Source organism: Balaenoptera physalus (genome assembly GCF_965194825.1).
Source record: "Balaenoptera physalus genome assembly, chromosome: 1".
NCBI lineage: Eukaryota > Metazoa > Chordata > Mammalia > Artiodactyla > Balaenopteridae > Balaenoptera > Balaenoptera physalus.
The window spans coordinates 95,128,207-95,143,569 of NC_138882.1; the positions used below are offsets into that span (position 1 = coordinate 95,128,207).

Sequence of the window (15,363 nt, forward strand, 5' to 3'; positions counted from 1 at the left end):
CTTTCCCGGTTCACCACTCCCATGTAACCACCAGCCCCTTGATTTCAGCAGCCCCATTTTCCCCACCCCTAGGAGGGAGCACTAGTGAACCCTTGAAGCTAGTCATTTAACTACATCATCTTAGTTTGGGCTCATCAAAATCAAATTTGTGTTAAGGTATATTTTAAGACAGACAAATGGTTTCTATTTTCTTTCAACAAGAATTTTTTTTTTCTATAAAATGTACTTGTGAGGTACTGTATGTAGGTGTCTTTTGAAAGGTAAAAAGACTACAATGCAAAATGTTGTTATTAATCATTTTGTTGGTTTTCTCATTTTAACAACAACCACTAAATACATTTCAGGAATCCACTATTCAGATGGCTATCTCCTGCAGACATGGAATACATGAAGAATAGAAGTAATATGTCCTGAATGTTGCAAAGCAAAATCTATGCTGATTTCACAAAGTTTTTAGCTAATATGCCAGAAACACTTCCAAAACTTTGGTGTTGTTTTTGTTTTTGTCCTGTATAATTTATGATGGCTTTACTTATATTAAATAGAAGAAATTTAAATTAAATTAAAAGAAATAACCAACAAAGTGCCTAGCATGCCTGGCACTAATGAATATTACCTATTGTTACAATTATTATGTTTATGAGTTTTTGTTAGTTATAAATCAAACATGTGTAATTGTGTATAACTAAAGATACTTTTGCATGATACCAAATACCTATTTGAACACATTCATTTGCTGAATTAATGAATAGTTTTTTATATATTTCCCAATTCTATTTTAATTTAAAGACTACATATCAAGAGCCATAGCTACAGTTCCTATATTTTTCTCTGGGCCTACTCTGCCTTGTAATTCTCTGGGCCTGCTCTGCCTTGTAAGATGCAACCCATTCTAATATTAGAATTGTTTTCTTACTTTTTTTTGGAACTACTATTTTGTACACTTGAAAAAACTATAAGAATGCTGATATGCTAAGATGAACAAGACAAGTCTCTGTCCTCAAGGAGGTTAGAGTGGAAAAAAGGCAAGTATAATTACCATGAGGTAAGTGCTATGATAATCATTAACCCAGAGTGGATCCATTCAACCTTGGGAAGGATGGTCAGAGGAAAGAGGTTTCCTGAATTTTGAGGTCACCACACTGAGTCCTGAAGAACCCATACAAATGAGTCAAGTAAAAAGTAATAGAGGTAGAAAAGAAAAGGGGATTACTGAGGAACAGTATGAAGAAGGCCCTGAAACAGAGAAAGCATGGAAACATTCAAAGAGGGAATGTCAAGAACTGAGTTGATAAAGGGCCCTGTTAAACTGTGCTAAGGAGTCTTAGGTTTTGTACAGAGGTCCTTGGGAAATTTTTAAACAAAATCAAATTAATTTGATTAATTGATTTTAATCAAATTAATTTTTACAAAATCAAATTTCAGCCTTTTAAAGATTACTCAGCTTTAGTATAAACAATGATTGGAGGGCAAAGGCTAGAGTCATGAGGATTTCTAACTAATGAACTGCAAATTCTACCAAGAAGTAGTAGACAGATGCAAGAGAAATTGAGGGAAAGAGGAACCTAGAGTCATGCCTAGGTTTCTTGGCAGCTGGAAGATAGTGGTGTACAGGAGGAAAAGCAGATTGTAGTGATGATGCAAGTTGGAGATGACTACAGGACATCCAAGAGGATATATAAACAGGCACTGGATATATGACTCTGAAGCTCAGGAAAGAAGTCTAGACTAGAACTGTAGTTGAGGAATCTGCAACATAAAAGTAGTAATGCCCAGATTTGAACAATATGAGCCACCTCTCATATTTAAGATTTCAGTGATAAAGTTTAAAAAATTATAATCTCCTACTCTAGTAAGATAAAAGCCCCAAACAATTCTTTACTCCCCATGCATTTCTTAATCTCAGACTGGAGTGTCTCTTAGCTACCTGCATTCCTTCAATAGCTGCCATCTAAACTGTCTTTTAATGCAATGAGTGTAATTCCTTAGGACAACCAAGGTCGAATGAATACAAATTGAAGTTTCTCATATGCTCTACATTTAAGTGTCCACAAGGTCAACAGGACACATAAGATAATCACAACACTAGCCCTTCCTTCACAAAGTTTATAACCTTCACCCCTACAGCACCAAGCAAAATTACATTCCCAGAAGGAAGTATAGTCCAGAACTATATTACTGTTGCCTGCTAAACACCACAGCATAGATTTTGAGTCATCTTAGAGAAAAGGGGTATAAAGGCATGACAGGAGAAAATGTTGACTTCATTAGGTCATATGTATGACCTAATGTATAACCATTAGGACTGGTTATAAATGCCATGGATGTATTACATTGAGACTCCAGATATGTGACCTTCACTGGGCCCTCTAGGGAAGCAGAAAGGTCAGGGAAGATCAGGACTAAAAATTGTCCTGAATATTGGACTATTAACAAGTCTTTGTTGACCTTACTGAAAACAGTTTCAAGGGAAGATAGGAGTGGAAGTCAAATTGTAATGGGTTAAGAAGAGAATGAGAAGTGAGGAAGTAAATATTTAGTGTAAGGTTCTTGCTCTGGTCTGATTGTTTCTCCCTAAAATTCATATGTTGAAATCCTAATGCCCATTGTGATAGTATTAGGAGGTGGGGTCTTTGAGAAGTGCCTAGGTCATGAGGGTGGAGCCCTCATGAATGGGATTAGTGTTCTTATAAAAAGAAACCCTACAGAGATCCCTTGCCCCTTCCACCAAGTGAGGACACAGTAAGAAGGAGCCAGCTATGATTCAGGAAGAGCTCTCACCAGAACATGACCATGCTGGCACCATGACCTTGAACTTCCCAGCTGGAAGAGCTGTGAGAAATAGATTTTTGTCATTTATAAGCTACCCAATCTGTGGTATTTTGCTATAGCAGCCCAAACAAAGACAGGGCTATTTCACAAAGAACCTGGAATAAGAATTCAAGGAGCGAGAGGTAAATAAATATAAGGTTGCACAGGGTCGAGAGAGAGCTGTTTGCTTGTTTTTGCTTTTGCTTTTTTTTTTTTTTTTTTTTTGGATGAGAAGCCATTCAAGGATGCTTTATACTGAAGCAAAGGAGTCCATAAAGAGGAAGCAAGAGAAGATAGAAGAGGAAACAGCAAGGTCCTGGAGGAAATGGAGGATGGGATGAGGAGCATCTTTTGAAACTAGTGGAAAAGATGCTGAAGCAATCAGTAATTTTCAGTTGAAAAAGTGTCAGAAACCCAACTCTAGCTTAAGCAGAACAGGAAAGTTATGATTTCTTTAAGGGTTGAAGCTGGCTTCACATTAGACCTACTGATATCAGAAGGTCTCCCTTTCCTCACTCTCTTGTTCTTCTCTGGGTTGGCTTTATTCTCAGGCTGGCTGTTTCTAGGAGATGCCAAAGATGGCTAGCAGTGGCTCTAGGTTCACATTCTAGCAGCTTAGAAACCCCAACAGGCCAAGCACTCCTCTTTGTCCAACAGTTACAGTTAAAGCCCTGAGACTGACTCCTACTGGAAGAGATTAGGTCATATGTCCCCCCCTTAATCAGTCAGGCTTGGTTGAGCTTAAGTAGCATGCCTACCTCCATCAGCTCCACTCAAACCATTTGACTTGGAAAAGGGTGGGGGGAGAGCCCCCAAAGGAAAATCAAGGTGCAGCTACCAAAAGAAGGGACATGGATGTTAGCCAGGCAAAAATGGTAGGTGAAAGGAGGGTAATAGAAGTAGAGAAAGTGAGACAGAGTTGTGTTAAAATATAAGTAAGAATCGGCTAAAAGAAATGAGAGGGTAAGGAAGAAGCCAACACTGAACATTAGAACTAGAGTGGAAGATACCATGATATAAGAATTTTTATGGCACTTAAACTCAGACTTGCTGCTCAATAAAGGGGGGAGAGGTAATTTCTTTTTATAAAAAAACAACTTTTTAAAAATTGAGGTATAATTGACATACATTATATTACTTTCAGGTGTACAAAATAATGATTCAATATTTGTAAATATTTCAAAACAATCACCACAATAGGTCCAGGTAACATCTGTCATCTCACATAGTTACAGAATTTTTTTCTTCTGATGAGAACTTTCAAGATTTACTCTCTTAGCAACTTTCAAATATGCAACACGGTATTATTAACTACAGTCGCCATGCTGTACCTCCCCATGACTTATTTATTTTATAACTGGAAGTTTTTTCCTTTTGACCCCCTTCATCCATTTCACCTACCTCCCCACCCTCCACCTCTGGCAACCACCTACCTGTTATCTTTTTCTATGGGCTTTTTTGGGGTTTTTTTCCCCACATATAAGTGAAATCAAATGGCAGTGATTGGCAGTCTTTCTCCATCTGACTTTTTCACTTATAATACACTCGGGGTCCATCCATGTTGCCGAAAATGGCAAGATTTCCTTTTTGTCTGCTGAGCAGTAGTCCATTATGTATATCTACCACATCATTAACCATTCATCTATCAATGGACGCCTAGGTTGTTTCCAAATCTTGGCTATTGTAAATAGTGCTGCAATGAACATAGGGGTGCATGTATCTTTTCCAGTTAATATTTTCATTTTCTTCAGATAAATATCCAGATGTGGAATTGCTGGATCATATGGTAGCTCTATTTTCCATTTTTTTAAAAGGAAACTCCATACAGTTTTCCATAATGGCTCCACGAGTTTATAACCCCACCAACAGTGTACAAGGGTTCCTTTTTCTCCTTGTTATTTGTTGTCTTTTTGACAATAGCTATTCTAACAGGTGTGAGATGATATCTCATTGTGGTTTTTATTTGCATTTCCCTGAAGATTAGTGATATTGTACATCTTTTCATGTACCTGTTGGCTGTCTGCATGTATTCTTTGGAAAAAATGTCTATTCAGGTCCTCTGCCCATTTTTCAAATCAAGCTGTTCATTTTTCTGTTTTTTTCAATGTCAAGTTACATGAGTCTTTGTATATTTGGGATATTAACCCCTTATGTGATATATTGTTGGCAAATACCTTCTCCCATTTAGTAGGTTGCCTTTTTTATTTTGTTGATAGTTTCCTTTGCTGTGCAGAAGCTTTTTAGTTTGATGTAGTTTATTTATTTTTGCTTTTGTTTCCATTGTCTGAGGAAACAGATCAAAAAAAATTATTGCTAATACCAATGTCAAAGAGCATACTGCCTACATTTTCTTCTAGGAGTCTTATGGTTTCAGGTCTTACGTTTAAGTCTTTAATCTATTTTGAGTTGATTTTTGTATATGGTGTGAGAAAGTAGTCCAGTTTCATTCTTTTGCATGTAGACGTCCAGTTTTCTCAACACCATTTATTGAAGAGGCTGTCCTTTCCCCATTGTATAGTCTTGGCTCTTTTGTTGTATATTAATTGACCATATATACATGGTTTTATTCTGAGCTCTCTATTCTGTTCAATTGATTTAGTGTCTTTTTTTAATGCCAATACCATACTGTTTTGATTACTATAGCTTTGTAATATAGTTTGAAATCAGGACAGATGATGCTCCAGCTTTGTTCTTCTTTCTCAGGATTGCTTTGGCTATTTGAGGTCTTTTGTGGTTCTGTACAAATTTTAGAATTGTTTGTTCTAGTTCTGTAAAACATGGCATTGGAATTTTGATAAAGATTGCATTGAATCTGTAGATCACTTTGGGTAGTATGGACATTTATTTGAACAATATTAATTCTTCCAATCCATGAGCACAGACTATCTTCCCACTTATTTGTGTCTTCTTCATGTTCTTTCATTAGTGTCTTATAGTTTTCAGTGTACAGGTCTTTTACCTCCTATTTATTTTTTATGTAACTGTAAATAGGACAGTTTTGTTAATGTCTCTGTTAGTTTATTACTAGTATATATAAATGCAACCGATTTCTGTACATGATTTTGTATCCTGCAATTTTACTAAATTCATTTATTAGTTCTCACAGTTTTTTGATGGAGTCTTTAGGGTTTTCTATATACAGTATCATGCAGTAATGACCATTTTACATTTTCATTTCCAATTTGGATGTCTTTTATTTTTTTCTTGCCTACTTTCTCTGGCTAAGACTTCCAATATATTGGTAAGAGTGAATATTCTTGTATTGTTCCTCTTCTTAGAGAAAAAGTTTTCATCGGTATGATGTTAGCTGTGGGCTTGCATATATGGCCTTTATTATGTTGAGGTACATTCCCTTTAAAAGAGAACTTTTATTACTTGAAGTTCCTATTATCAGGAAGCATCACACAGTTCCCTGCCAATATATCATCTTGGTACATTCACTTACTTCTAAAGAGTTTGGCCATTAGAAAAGCAGAGATTGCTGCTGCACCAATCCCAAATCCACTTAGTTATGAAAGAACTCTTTATATTTCAAAGTTAAATGAGAAACAAGAGGGACTCTTTTTAAAGAACTGAATCTCAAACTTCCTCTGCCCAAAACTGACTTATTAAACTTCAGGTTGAATTAAAGACCAGTTCAGAAGATGTTCCAAAATTTCCATCTTTTTCTTCTCACACAAGCAATAATTCTTCACTTCCCCATCTCTAAGTTCTCTATTCATTCTCCCACTTCTAAACCCAAAGAATACTAATACATTCCAAAATAGCATTTCCATATACCCAAGTTTCTGGATCCAGTTGAGGTAAATTTTTGGTCATGCCAATTCCTAAGCTCCTTTCTAAGGCTTCTTTGCCTTGGACAACTCCATTTTCAAAAGTAGTTTAATATAATTTACATATGCATCTAATCCAAATGGACTGCCTTCAGTGGAAGGAAACAAGTTGTCTCTAATGCACCCACTCTAGGGCTCCATGGTGGTACAGGCCACCACACCCATGTCCAGGCCTAGCCTCCTCCCTGAAGGTTGAGGAAGCCCATTTAATTAATGTCTTCTGAGCTGGACTGTTTATAAGGGGCCTCACTGAACCCCATAGCCTTTCCACAGCTCAAGTCCTTGGAAAACATTTTTCAGATTCTGTGAAAGTCATATGTGATTAGTGCCAGTTAGGTTTGAACATTAGACTTTTTACTCATTAATCAAAAATCTATATTTGATATACAGTTTTCAGAGGGAATGTTTTAATCCTACAGATTTAAGTGTCCATGTTGTCAAGTGATATGAGAACCCAAAACCCCAGATTAATATTTGGAGATCATGATAACATTGACTTCAGATATTAAGGTAAGAATAATGTGGATTCATGACTTTGTATATAAATGTACAACTATTCTGTCCCCATTGGCAGAACACGGGTTTGGTACTAATCCATCTACACCACCTTAGCATCCCCCCCGGACACTGTCACTCTGCAGGCATTTACAACATGTGCCCAGATGAATGCAACCAATGACTAGGATATAACAAAGACAACCGGCCCTGCTGACAATTGATGTTTACCCAATGGCAGCAATTTGGATGGAGAGAAATGGGAAAATATAGGATAAGTCATCTTTTTTGAGGTCAAGTCTGCAGGGCACTAGGTCTGTCTCACTTCACACAGCTATTGAAACCAAACTCTCATGAAAGAGTACCTAAGGAAGGAAGAGAAAAATAAACCACTCACTAAGCACATTTACTGGAAAACAGTGTTTAACTATTGAAGGTTTAGGTTAGAATTTAGGATGATTCCTCTCTGTTAGATCCCTTAGCACTCTACCACTATTCCTAAAATCTTTCATAATCATACTAGTTTTTCATGACATCAAAAGCCAAAACAGGGTAAGTTGCTGGAAAGTGTCTCAAATTACCTTAAAGACTACAAAGGATTTAGACTTCTACATGTAAAATGATCGTGGCCTCTTTTCTAGGCTTTTGGAGTATAACTTTCATAAGTCAGTAGGCCCACCAGAGTAATTAAATTAAATAGATTAAAATATACTGTTTACTGAGTTTTAGTGAAGTTTTATCTTGTGTATTTGAATGACAGGATAAAGTAGTATATTGCAGATTTCATATATTCCTTACTCTCCCTCTCTACTCCAGCCCCGTTTCAGCCTTTGGAAGTAGGTGTCTCCAGTACGCTGACGCCATATGTTCCTTCAGCCGCTGATCACATTACTCTGTAGCTTTCCCATATTCATTTTCTATGTCAAGACAAACCTCGTGGCCCTCTGTTAAGAGAGCCTGATTAAGGCTGTCTTTCATTAGTATTTCATGTTCCTGTTCTCCATTTTACCTGCACTCTGCCCTTTCATGTGGAAACCATCCTTCATATGAGCTGGAAATTCTCTTTCACTCACTTTTTCTTCTAAAGCCCTTAAGCTCGCTAATGCATAAATGGGTATGAGTATGGATGAAATAATACTCAAATGTACACATGGTGTTGTGAAATATATGGATATTTTATTAGTTTTATTCCAGGTAAACACATTTAACCAAATTGCAAATTACATCGCAATTGAAGTTAGATAGAAAATCCCACCACATAGGACTTCTGAGGTTTGGTACAGTAGTTTGTTTTGATGGCCTCATGTATACAATCACTATAGTCAGTATTACACTTGCCACACTTACAGCTTATAGCTACAGGGTAGGAGAAATAAGGAGTAACATGGCGTGGGCATCCTGGTATTTCTACAGTCTTGTACATGAAGTCTCTATATGTACAAACATCCTGGGACAGAGCATATTTGGGAAGAAACAGCTTGCCATTGAAGTCCTGAGGAAAGAATTAAAAAAGGAGCATACTGTGATAGGACTTTAGAAAATATATAGATAATGGAAACAGATACAAATCAATTCACTTATATTCCTTTGTCACAAACAGGACTGGAGGAGGATTCCTTAGTTCCATTCCCTGGTACTAACTCAACATATCCACACTAAATCCCATAGAGACAAAAGTGGCACCCCCTCTTTTACCTTACATCATGAGAACAAGATAAGTTTTAAATAAATTTTGGAAGTAAAACTGTTATAAAATTATCTGTATCCACTCTGCTGAGTAGATACTGTAACCTGTGTACTCTACCTCTACAGAGCCAATAACCATCAGATTTTGGAAATGAGGTTGTGTTTTATCTCATTTTCTCTCTGGATAGAATTGGACTGAGTCTAGGTTTATCTAATTTTCAGCTAAAAGAAGTGAAATGAACTACATACCCGTGTCATACAATATCCAGCACAGATGGTGGTGTTGATGGTTAGGCAGTAAGCACACTCTTTCCTTTCGACATGCATCATATACTCAGTTGGAATACAAAAAGCCATTGTTTGCCCACATGCAAGGCCAAAAAGCATGGACATCAGGAAGATAGCAGTCATGCTAAATCAAAGATAAAATTAAAGAATCTATTACATGTATCCTTTAGGACATTCAGAAGGGACATTCAGAAAGAGCTATAATGTGTGTGTATGTGTGTGTGTGTATAAATATATATACTTATTGAATGCCTACTATGTCCTAGGCCCTATATTAGGTGTTTTTACATAGTTAATACTCTCAGTAACCTTTCTTTATACACTTAGATGTGGCTATGATCCACATACCCCATAGTGACAGAGCTCACATAGTGAAAATCCTGCTTGCAAGTGCCACTTAGCTCCACTGGGCAGTGAAATGGCAAGCCTGAAACACTATAACAGAAAAGTGGCAGGGACACATATGTCAACTAAGTACAAAATAATTCATTCAATGGAAACAATCAAAATACCTGCCTTTATCATTATAAGAAGTGAGTTAACAGGCTTCAGTAAGGGCTTTCCCAGAAATGTGCTTTTCTAAAAACTTTGGTTCAATAGCTTAAAAGGCCAACAAACTGGTCATAATAAGAAAAGGCAAAGAAATCAAGGAAGTGCATAATCAAACTTCAGTACCAGCTCAATGCAAACAGTCTTGCATATGATTCTACCCAATGCCTGTCAAGAAAGACAAGGCTAAAGGTCAACTAAAACTACCACTGGTGTTAAGGGGCTAACCCAGAAATCTAAAAACCCTTCTTCTCAACCCTTAGGATATCCTTTAAGGTTGAAAGAATTAGAGTTGGAAAAATAAAATTATTTTACTCAGAAGTTGTATGGAACTCATTATCTTAAAAAGATTGTGGAGGCAAAAAATACAGATTGACACAATGAGAGTAATACAATCAAGGATGACAGGTCCACTGTAAGTTAGCCAGGAAAGTAAAATAAGTTTTGGGTACACGGAAGACAACAGAGGATCCACTGTGCCTCAGGCAGAACACGTATCTCTATAGAGCCTGTCTGATGAAGAGTGTGTTCACTATCAACTGGACTTTGTAATGAGTTGGATAATGTTATGACTTATAATTATTTAAGTTTTGCTACTGAGAGAGGGTAATCAAGTTTCAGACTTTTGGATGTAAGTTGATCACTTCAAAGATTGTACAGTTAGCTAGGCATATTTGGATTTTTTTCCTTCTCAAGTATCATTGTCAGAAAAGAAAATACATATCTTAATGGAGTAGTATTACCTTTGAACACAAACTTGTTTTATTATTCTATTAAATAAATTATAATTCATTAAATGTTGTTATTCAATCATGAAAAATGTATCAAGATTTTTCTCAATTTTTTTCTCAAATCTATCAATTATATCCCAAGAGCATCTTTAAGCTACATACACTGAAACTTCCATTAACTGAAATCTCATAGACTCTGCCTCAGTTAACAAGAATTTTTGTCTTTAATCAGCTCATAGAAAAAAATGAAACCACATACAACAAGCTACCAGGTATTTATTTTAAATGTCAACTTCCAGAGATTAGTGGCCATTCCAACCAGTCTCCTATTTGGAGAATGAGAATTGCTGATAAATTAGACAAACATCTATTGAGCATTTAAAGTAGGCACTGACAGACACAAAATGGATAAGCTATGGTCTTTGACCTCAAGGGCTGACAGTCTAGTGAAGGAGATAACTATGAAAACTAATAATAAAAATACATATTGTTTGACTGATAACACCAAATGTTGGTGATGATTTTGAGCAACTAGAACTTCCATATGTTGCTGGTGGGATGGTAAAATGGTACATACAAATATTTTGAAAATCAGTTTGATTGTTTCTTATAAAACTAAACATACACTTAACTGATGACCCAGCAATTCTATTCCTAGATAGTCACTCAAGATAAATAAGAACAAATGTTAACAAAAAGTAGGTAGTGTTTTAAGTGCTCTGAACGACTTGAAATTATGACTGACACCCACAATAATCAAAGATTTTTTTTTTCCTATATAGACAAGGAAGTGAACTAACCCATTAAGAAGTGTTTTCTGGTGAATACTTTCAAATAAAATTTGCATATTTAAGCATTCCTTGGAGGTTTTTTGGTATTCCAATCACGGAGCAAAGTTATAAGAATTCCTTGCTCATGGAGTCTGGTTTTCTCAGTGCTTCACAAATGTGAGCTCCCTCTGTGGTATAGAGCTGGTTCCATTATTTTAGAGCCACAGACTTAGAGGATCCTCTGCAGGATCTTAAAAATATCGACTGAGGGACTTCCCTGGTAGTCCAGGGGTTAAGACTTCACCTTCCAATGCAGTGGGTGCGGGTTCGATCCCTGGTCAGGGAGCTAATATCCCACATGCCTTGCGGCCAGAAGACATAAAACAGAAGAAATATTGTAACAAATTCACTAAAGACTTTAAAAATTGTCCACATCAAAAAAAATTGACTGAGTAAATGATATAAAATATTCACCTGTCATGATCATATGGTTCTTGCCCATCTAGCCAGCCAGCTACTGAATTTTTGCCTTAGGAAATAATTAACTTCACATATTTTAACTTTTAGCTCTATGATCTATATAAAATAGATATGTGCTGACCTAGTGGTGAGAATATTGGTCCTGGAGTTAAGGAACAGAATTCTATTTCAAGATCTCCCATGGATCTATGAGAAATCGACTAAAATATTGAATCTATCTGGGCCTAATTTCCCCATCTGCAATACAGAAAAAGACAAGTACACCTGATCCTTTTTAAAACTGTAGAATAAAAAACAGTTTTGGAACTTTTACCCATTGTTGTCATATTCATTATGGCCACTTTACATTGTTCTGAAGTTCCTCTTATAAATGTAAAACTCCAAATTAACAAAAAGAAAAATTAAAAGTGCTGAATCATCATCAGCAGTAGCTATATAACTTAGTAAAGAAAGTAAGAATTATTCTTTCTCCTTTATTGCAAATAGTAAAACTTCACCCAAAGAATCTTTCTGGGGCTCAATTTCTTCAGCTGTAAAGAAAAGGCTTAGAACCACAAGATGATCAGGAAGGACTTTTCAGCACAAATAGACTATGATCCTATGTGATAAATTAGTGTCCGGTCCCTGGTCTAAGAGATAGTGATCTAGAATTATGCTTTCAGATTTTATTGCAATTGTGTGTAACTGAGAAATTAAGAAATTTGACCTTCATTTTTCCATATACTCCTTCCTAAAATCATAATAAGTATAAAACAATACATGTGAAGCACTTGGAATGCTACAGAAGACTATGTAACTATATAATATTGAGTATATAAATCAGTGTTAGTTAATACCTCCCTAGATGATCTGCCACAGTTTCTCCTTTATTGTCACCTGGATTCTCATCCTCTGCAACTTAATTGCCTCTTTTAAAATCATTCATAAATGATTTATTGAGCACCTAAACACAGAGGTGTGATTTTAGGCCCTAAATAATGAGAGATGCCCTTTTCAGTGCCATGACCACTATGTCTACACTTTCAACATTTGTACTTATTCCAAGATATCCTCTGTCCTTTGCCCCTTACCCAGCCTTTTCTCTCATCTTTTTGTTCTCACTACCTTCATTCTTAAGCACATTTCTCTCTTCTCTGCTAATTGCCTTCACCAATCTTTTCTCCCCAAATCCCTTACTGTGCTATGAAAAGAATCAATTGCCCACCCTGTGAACTCCAGGAAGTTCACTAAAGCAATATATTTTTCTAGAGAGCAAAATGTACTATAAGTCAGGTGTGTGCTTTGGAAACTATCCAAGGGGGTTTAGCTATAACTAAAACAATAAAGAGTAAATTACCTCTGCAGGTACCCAAAACTGAATTTATTCCCAACTTTTCTCAAAAGTACATTATCATCAAAGATAACCATTAGTAATTGACAGGATTTAATACACAGATGATTTAACTGATTAAAACATTTAAATCACATGTAAATCGTAAGGGAAGGCCATGAATATCAATCAGCCTTCATTAGGGAATTGACCAATTTTTCCTTTTCTTTGAAGTCAGTAGAATATTTTCTTATCCTTACATATGTAGTTCATTCATCTTCACCTATTACTGAACAATTTTGGAGCAATAACTAGAATTTCTAGAGCCTAGCAAAGCAAATTGTCCCTCAGCATTTGCCATTTTTAAATAAACGTTAAAATGATGAAAATGAAAATAATTTAGAATAACAACATTTCATTTCACAATGCCTTCTCAGTGTAGACACCTACCTTACTTTGCATTGGGGAGCTGATGCTGTAATGACCCAGACTAAAAGCTCTTGGTTCATTTTATACCCTTCAGGATAATTCCTCTCTGATCTTCTTGTTTATATAATCACGTTTGAATTACTGCTTCCTTATCTAAAAACCATCTATTGAAAATTCATACTGAACCCCAAATAAAATGTGTTTAGACAAACAATTTCACAACATCTTCCTCTGGAAACTCTGACATTATTGCAGCATGAATTTCCTTTTCTCCTATTTCAAAATAAAATTACCCTTGTAAATATATCCTTTATTAATATTTATTAATAAAGGAGAAAAACACAGAAGGATAAAAAACAAATTCAAAACAAAAAACCCTTAAACATCATCTGAGTAAGTCTTGGGAATGAAAATTTTGGGGGGCTTGAGTGCCCCAAATTTTACCTAAATGTTCATCTAGAGGTATATACAATTATTGCTCATCTATAAAGCAAAGGTAACTTCTTTATGGTAATCCAGGACAATTGGCATACATCTTGCTGATTAAAACCTCCCCAAAATTAGTTCAAAATATTTGTTTTTTCTTTGGATTTAAAAAATAATAAGTAAAATTTACATGTGGGAAACAACAGTCATTTAAGTAAATGGCCAAATATTTTGAGATGTCAAAATGATTGAGCACAAATCCTGGCTCTGCCATTTACTAGTTATATGACTTTAGCATGCTTGAGCTCTCTTTACTTCAGTTTCTTTACCTATTTAAAGATAATACCAGTTTCTTAAGAACTGCTTTTGCTGCATCCCATAGGTTTTGGGTTGTTGTGTTTTGTTGTCTTTTGTTTCTAGGTATTTTTTGATTTCTTCTTTGATTTCTTCAATGATCTCTTGGTTATTTAGTAGCATATTGTTTAGCCTCCATGTGTTTGTGTTTTTTATGTTTTTTTCCCTGTGATTGATTGTGTCCATTTCCCCTTTTATGGCTGTTAGCATTTGCCTTATGTATTGAGGTGCTCCTATGTTGGGTGTATAAATATTTACTATTGCCATCATCAAAAAATCTACAAACAATAAATCCTGGAGAGGGTGTGGAGAAAAGGGAACCCTCTTGCACTGCTGGTGGGAATGTTAATTGATACAACCATTATGGAGAACAGTATGGAGGTTCCTTAAAATACTAAAAATAGAACTACCATATGACCCAGCAATCTCACTACTGGGCATATGCCCAGAGAAAACCATAATTCAGAAAGACACATGCACCCCAATGTTCATTGCAGCACTATTTACAATAGCCAGGACATGGAAGCAACCTAAATATCCATCAACAGAGGAATGGATAAAGAAGAAGTGGTACACATGTACAATGGAATATTACTCAGCAAGAAAAAGGAACAAAACTAGGTTATTTGTAGAGACATGGATAGACCTAGAGAGTGCCATACAGAGTGAAATAAGCCAAAAAGAGAAAAACAAATATCATATATTAATGCATATATGTGGAATCTAAAAAAATGGTATTGATGATCTTATTTGCAAAGCAGAAATAGAGACACAGATGTAGAGAACAAATGTATGGATACCAAGGGGGAAGGGGGGGTGGGATGAACTGGGAGATGAGGATTGATATATATACATTATTGATACTATGTATAAAATAGATATCTAATAGAAACCTACTGTATAGCACAGGGAACTCTACTCGATGCTCTGTGGTGACCTAAATGGGAAGGAAATCCAAAAAAAGCAGATATATGTATACATATAGCTGATTTACTTTGCTGTACAGTAGAAACTAACACAACATTGTAAAGCAACTATACTCCAATAAAAAAAAACTAGCTCACAAATTTTTTAAATTTTAAAAAGTGATAATATTAGTGTTTATGTAAAGCATTTAACACAGTGTCTGGTATATAATAAGTGCTCAATAAATGGTAGGTAATCTATAATAACTCAACTTTTTTATTTAAAAAATATTTAGT

The 15,363-nt window shown here is 35.7% G+C and overlaps 2 protein-coding genes across 2 annotated transcripts in view; one reads left to right on the forward strand and one right to left on the reverse strand.

Annotated features, from left to right (window-relative positions):
• The window catches only part of TSPAN2 (tetraspanin 2), a 45,214-nt gene extending 42,953 nt beyond the window's left edge, over positions 1-2,261 (forward strand). Inside the window, exon 9 of the mRNA XM_082460287.1 lies at positions 345-2,261. The gene's annotated coding sequence lies outside the window, so the exon portion shown is untranslated. The remainder of the gene's footprint in view (positions 1-344) is intronic.
• Positions 2,262-2,303: 42 nt separating this feature from the next.
• On the reverse strand, positions 2,304-13,383 carry TSHB (thyroid stimulating hormone subunit beta). The gene is made up of 2 exons (XM_082467436.1): positions 9,075-13,383; positions 2,304-8,631 (listed from the first exon to the last, which is right to left on the reverse strand). The coding sequence occupies exons 1-2, from the start codon at positions 9,234-9,236 to the stop codon at positions 8,377-8,379; spliced, it is 417 nt and encodes a 138-aa protein (XP_082323562.1). The 5' UTR covers positions 9,237-13,383; the 3' UTR covers positions 2,304-8,376.
• Between the last annotated feature and the right edge of the window lie 1,980 nt (positions 13,384-15,363).

What these genes read in the sequence shown, in the direction of transcription:
- TSHB (XM_082467436.1), bottom strand. Translation starts at nt 9,236, where the DNA reads ATGACTGCTATCTTCCTGATGTCCATGCTTTTTGGCCTTGCATGTGGG. An exon ending in CTGGATATTGTATGACACGG is followed by an intron (nt 8,632 to 9,074) that starts GTATGTAGTTCA and finishes TTCTTTCCTCAG; the next exon opens with GACTTCAATGGCAAGCTGTT.